The following is a 6,000-nucleotide window of genomic DNA, read 5'->3' as shown; positions in this document are numbered from 1 at the left end:
TTACTCTTTTTTGTCTTTATTTACAGCGACATAATGGAATCTTTTGCATAAAAATAGCAAAATCGATGTGACTACTTTTTACGCTAACTTTTCATATTCTACTTATTACGGTAATCTAGATATCAGAATTGTCATGTCTCGGTGACAAAATTTTAGCAAGGTATGCTAGCCCTTCAGCTATCAACAATAACATTCCATTCAGTCAACAAATAACAATTATTATTTATTTTATCACACAAACAAAACATGCTAATAGAAAATATTATTATTGTGGGAGAAAACTGTAGTTTCCTGCTGAATTTGTATGGAACGCTCCATAATTAAATATAACACCTTAATCTCAATATTAACCGAAATGATTGTTCTCACGGTACGTACATTTAAGCATTTATTGTTCCTTTGCAATAGGCATCGGAAGGAAACCGAACTAGGTATAATTATATAAAATGAAAAAATCTTGGCTATAAAAATATATTCTGGCGAAAACATAAAAGCACAATCTTTGCAAAAGATAACACTTTGTCGGTAGTAGAGAAAGGAGTATGTTCACAAATCTGCAATAAGATATCGTCTATATCTTCTAAGTTCAATAGCGTTTACATGACACTGTATTGTCTAACGCATATCATGTGCACTGACGACCGACAATGTGGTACCTTTAGCCTAAAACCGACAATAATACAAAGGTGATATAAAACATATTTAAAACAGCGTTTGCAACTCCGTTACCTTCCAACACCCAGATTTAACTGCAGAAAACGCTCTAAGTGAATCCGTTCGAAGCTGACGCTGGAAGCATTGACTGAAATTTCCATTTTTTACGGTAAGCTCAATGTGGGTAAGACCGCCATATAAAATTGATTGCAGGGAAGACCGTCGTAAAGCAATAACTCGTATTTGTATACGTACGTCGCTCAGACAGTCAGAAAGGAAGAGCTTCACACCTTCTGCTCTACCGACGTTCTGTAAGTGACGTAAGTGTAGAAACGCAAAAGTTAAAATATATTAACATAACTCTAAGCCATTTAGTTTCCGACTAACAGCGAGTAAGGGATAATATATCAAGGGTCTGCCTGAAAACCAGCGTTGTAGTAAATATACTGAAACATTATGCTGAGGCAAGCTCTTTTTTAACACTCATGTATATATCTCCCTTAGATATATAACACTTTATAACATTTCATAGTTTTGAAGTCTAAATTTAAGGCTTATTTTGTATTAAATTTCACTGTCTGTTAACTCTGCCATTTCATGTGATGTTGAATAAAAATTTTCTATGTCTATGTCTACGTCTAAAAGCAACGAAAGAGCTTGTAGACGGTCTTACCTCACATTGACTACACTTAGTCGACGGTGCCGTGGTCACGGCAACGAATTCGCTGGGAGCGTTATTGGGCCATCTTCGGGTTGGTCTTTCACTTGAGTTCAACCAATATCAGACGAGGGAGAAGCCTTGCGTTTGCTGGATGGCCTGGAGCAGGTGGTACTTGAGGCGCTCTTTGGTCTTGTACCGCGGCAGGTCGAGCAGGTTGAAGCATGTGTGGGCGACAGGGAAGTACCTATCGTCGGCTACTGGCTGGATTCTGATCTGTTAAACGTTTTCCGATAAATTGGCTAACTCAATAATACAATAGGGAGTATTACTGCAACGTTCTGCCGCCAGAGTGCAGCACTAGCACCTTTCGTAAACCATAGAATAACTTATACATGCTGAGCCTTAAACTGTTTTTTGACAAGTTTTCACAGTTCATAAAATATGACATTGATGCATCAAGGCGGTTTGTTTACAAATGGCCTATCGGGAAACGCGAAAATCGAAATTTATTTATCTACCTCTTCCTTACTCGAATACGCAAGAGTGAAAGAGAAGTTAGACAACGAAATTTCGATTTTCTTGTTTCGCGGTAGACTCTCAGATTGTGATGGATTGTGGTAGTGGCGCCCGCTACGCAGTTTCGCGTAATATTCCCTATTGGTTGCGTGGTCGAATCTCGCTCGAGGCGGAAAATTCTGCCATTTTACCTTCAATATAAAAACACATAATGGAAGGCTCAGTACCTTCCTACGATACAAAAAGCCATACAAGCAAAATGGCGTATTTTAAGTCTGTTTAACAATAAGATAAAATTTTCATTAAACATTTTAATCGTAACAACCACCAACGAGTTATATTTACCAGTCGCTTTTCGGTGAAGGAAAACATCTTGAGGAAACCGGACTTATCCCAACAAGGCCTAGTTTACCCTCTGGGTTGGAAGGTTGGATGACAGTTGCTTTCGTTAAAACTAGTGCCTTCGCCAATTCTCAGGATTAGTTGCCAAGCGGACCCCAGGCTACCATGAGCCGTGGCAAAATGCCGGGACAACGCGAGGAAGATTTGACTTTAATCGTAACATAAAACTTTTTTTCTTTGAAAGTTTTTTTGAAACTTGAGATCCGTCCAAAAGCCACACCACGTCTGACCTGACATCAGTTGGAAATAGGTTATAGTACCTATATGATAACGTTAACGACACTTACTTTGATATCTCTCATGCCTTGTATGGGAACTCTGTCGCTACCAGTCAAGAAGAGTAGGAACTTCTTCTTATCTTCCAAGGACAGCTCATGGAACACTTCCCAAAACCATCTACAACAGAAAACATACAAACTGATAAGTATGTTATATTTCACAATAACAATAAATGCAGTAAATGTAATAAATGTAGACTCCTTTCTATTTGCGACTGCGATTTACAGGACACGGTTTAATGAAACAAACCCGGACCCGAGTACGTCCTTAAACTACGTCCAAAAGAGAGGTATGGGCATTGTGAATGTCATCTCGCTTTGTGTGGTAGGGCACAGCACAGCGGATGTCATTCCAGATCTAGAGCAGAGCCCAACTGGGGAAGTACTTACAGAAAACCGCAGCCAAATAACACTGCCACTGAGTAAGATTGCCAGAGATTAATGAGTGTGCGAAGTGTTAGGGTCGGCAACGCGCAAGTGACATCTCTGGAGTTGCAGGCGTCCATAGGCTACGGAGACTGCTTACCACCAGGCGGGCGGTCTGCTTGTTTGCCACTGACGCAGTATTAAAAAAAACGTCAGTTGACGTCTATGGCAGTCAATGGGCTATAATTGCGTTATATCTCACCTGGCCTGCTGGTCGGTGTGCGTGTACCCGTTCTTGTACTCGCAGTTGGCCTCGAACTGGTCCCAGTCGTACTCCTCGTTGCCGATCACCACGGACATCAGCTCGTGGGACCTGAACAGCTTTATTATCCTGCCGCCGCATACCTGAAGGAAATGTTTGACTTCGTTTAGTAATAGGTAGGTGTGTTAGAGAAATCACAGAACAGAATAAATAATACAGTCAGCTTCAAAAGTAACGGATCATCAAGGTGTCAAAAGTTTCTACCATTCTGTAACAGCTTAACAAAATGTGATGGTTCTATGTGTAGAACAATTAAAACTGTAAAAGATATACTTTTGAACATAAATTTTAGAGGTTTATATTTATTTGGAAAAGTTATCCGGAATATCAGATAATTTTGGCGCGTTGTTTCATCCGCTACTATTGATGCTGACTGTACAGAAGATTCTTTAGCGCCATATTGACGATAAAATACTGATCTAATCGTCAAAGCAATAGCTCCAAAACGGGATCTATGGACATTTGCATTCACACAAGTCAAGGTTTTAAGGGTACCCTTAAAGGGTAAAACGGGACCCTATTACTAAGACTCCGCTGTCCGTCCGTCTGTCACCAGACTGTATCTCATGAACCGTGACAGTTAGACAGCTGAAATTTTCACAGATGATGTATTTCTGTTGCCGCTATAACAACAAATACTAAAAAACAGAATAAAATAAATATTTAAGGGTGCTCCCATACAATAAACGTGATTTTTTTGCCGTTTTTTACAGATACGGAACGGTACGGAACCCTTCGTGCGCGACTTCGACTCGCACTTGACCGGTTTTTTTACATTCCTGTGTACACTGATAGAAATACTTTTACAATCGAAGGAAATTTGCAAGGCGGCGTGTATCGAGCTCCAATAACTAGTAAGATTGACTATATTCCCTGATTGAACGCCTTGAACTGATTCTCGACAGGCTTATTGAGAAGAAAATCCACGTATAGCTCCACATACTCACCTTTTTCGTGAGTGACTGACACATTTTCACCATGTTCCATCTACGTACGGTACACATACCTTTTGAAAGCCCTGATTGAACGCCTTGAACTGATTCTCGACGGACTTGTTGAGTAGAAAGTCGACATACATCTCCACGTATTCGGCTTTGTTCTCGTGAGTGACTGATATGTTTTCGCCGTTCTCCTTCAGCGGATGAACTTGAATTTGGTCGAACACTACCGTGTTAACGGCAAAGCATAGGCTGAATACCTGTAAGAAACAATATAATATATAAGCAGTCTAAACAAGATATAATAAAATATATATGCATCTAAAAGAAGTGGTATAGCTCGACGGGATACACTGCTGGCAAAGAGAATTTGAAATAGAGGTGATTTGTCAAAGAAAAATTTGTAGCCGCATTAATTTATTGCCATCTTTCGACACATGGTTAAGACTTTTAGAACTCCATTTGACTTTAATCCTTATTAATTTACTGATATGTATTAAATTTGTTAAATTTCAAAAAGTGGCGCCATCTTACTGGGCATCGGCTACCTTTGACCTTGGATCTATGAGATGGCGCCACTTTTTGATATTATGAAAGTGTGTGTGTGTGCAAATGTACAGGAAAATTATAAGGATCAAAGTCAAATGGAGTTCTAAAAGTTTTAATCGTGTGTCGAAAGATGGCAGTAAATTTACTCCACCTGTATTTCAAATCCTCTTTGCTGCTGGTGACGAAGGCTGACTACTAACCAGCATCAGCAGACTACCTGGATGTACCTGGACCTGCCACGTGCCTTTTAACGCGTGTTGATGGCTCTCTGCAACTTATTTTGCATTATGAATGACAAACATGAAATGGCGCCCTGGTCCTTTTTTTTATAGCTCCTCCCGTTTGCCTTTTTAAACACAATGCTGAATAGTTCCTATTGATGAGCTCAGTTCAAAAGATTTACCCCCATTCATAATAGTCTACTAAAGTTGACAAGCCGCTAATAATCGTTTGTCCCTTTCCATCACACCAATACGTCGGAAAGGGACAAACGATTATTAGCGGCTTGTCAACTTTAGTAGACGTTTATGAATAAGGGGGTTAGAGTACAGTGATTTCTATTATACATTAAGGGCCACATTACACGCCTCCATAGGCGTCTGCTTACCTTCGTCAGGATCGTACGCTTTTTTGCCATCGTAGTGGCATAAAAAAAGAGATGAGAGTAATGCTATGCAAACATAACAACGCGCCAGGTTGCGATATTAAAAAAAAAAAACAAAATTATAACACTTACATCTTCCACATCTTCATCGGGATATTCAAGTAGACTCTTGAGACTATTGGCCAGCGTGGGATAGAGGTCGGAAAGGTCGTCTAACATGATAGACTCGCCCAGGATCTTCTTGTACAACACTAGCGGGAACGGCACGTAGATTATTATGGAGTTGTAGATGGCTAGACCGTAGATAGCACCTGGAAGAATATTACAATTAGGTACTTGACATATGTTGAATATTATAACAAAATCTAGCTAAATGGATAGAAAATGTGCCATTAATTATAAAAAAAGTGGAATTTAAAAAGACATATTGTGATTACAAAAAAATACAAGGCTCCAAAGTCTAAAAAAAAACTTTTTAAATTTTCAATAAGAAAAAAGAAAATGGTACCATTCGATGTAAGGATACATTTTATTGAAACATAAATTGTATGACAACTATATAAATAAACGTAATATTTCAGGGTATAAATAGCAATTTTCTTGATCTTCCATATATTTAGGACAGACTAATGTAATGTGACATCACATTACAATATCATTTTGTTAGAGGCGTTTCAATCGCCGAGTGCGAGCGTCAGACTTTAACTGTC

The 6,000-nt window shown here is 39.1% G+C and overlaps 1 protein-coding gene across 1 annotated transcript in view; it reads right to left on the bottom strand.

Annotated features, from left to right (window-relative positions):
- Positions 1 to 457: 457 nt before the first annotated feature.
- The window catches only part of LOC133520423 (probable E3 ubiquitin-protein ligase HERC4), a 28,692-nt gene continuing 23,149 nt past the window's right edge, over positions 458 to 6,000 (bottom strand). Inside the window, exons 16-20 of the mRNA XM_061854815.1 lie at positions 5,423 to 5,601; positions 4,206 to 4,397; positions 3,140 to 3,282; positions 2,521 to 2,629; positions 458 to 1,588 (exon numbers count right to left, since the gene is read on the bottom strand). Of these exons, the coding sequence (XP_061710799.1) occupies positions 1,436 to 1,588; positions 2,521 to 2,629; positions 3,140 to 3,282; positions 4,206 to 4,397; positions 5,423 to 5,601 (776 nt within the window). The 3' untranslated portion in view covers positions 458 to 1,435. The remainder of the gene's footprint in view (positions 1,589 to 2,520; positions 2,630 to 3,139; positions 3,283 to 4,205; positions 4,398 to 5,422; positions 5,602 to 6,000) is intronic.

The sequence above is a fragment of the Cydia pomonella genome, chromosome 8 (assembly GCF_033807575.1).
Source record: "Cydia pomonella isolate Wapato2018A chromosome 8, ilCydPomo1, whole genome shotgun sequence".
In the NCBI taxonomy this organism is placed as follows: Eukaryota; Metazoa; Arthropoda; class Insecta; order Lepidoptera; family Tortricidae; genus Cydia; species Cydia pomonella.
This window is presented reverse-complemented; position numbering and strand designations above follow the sequence as displayed.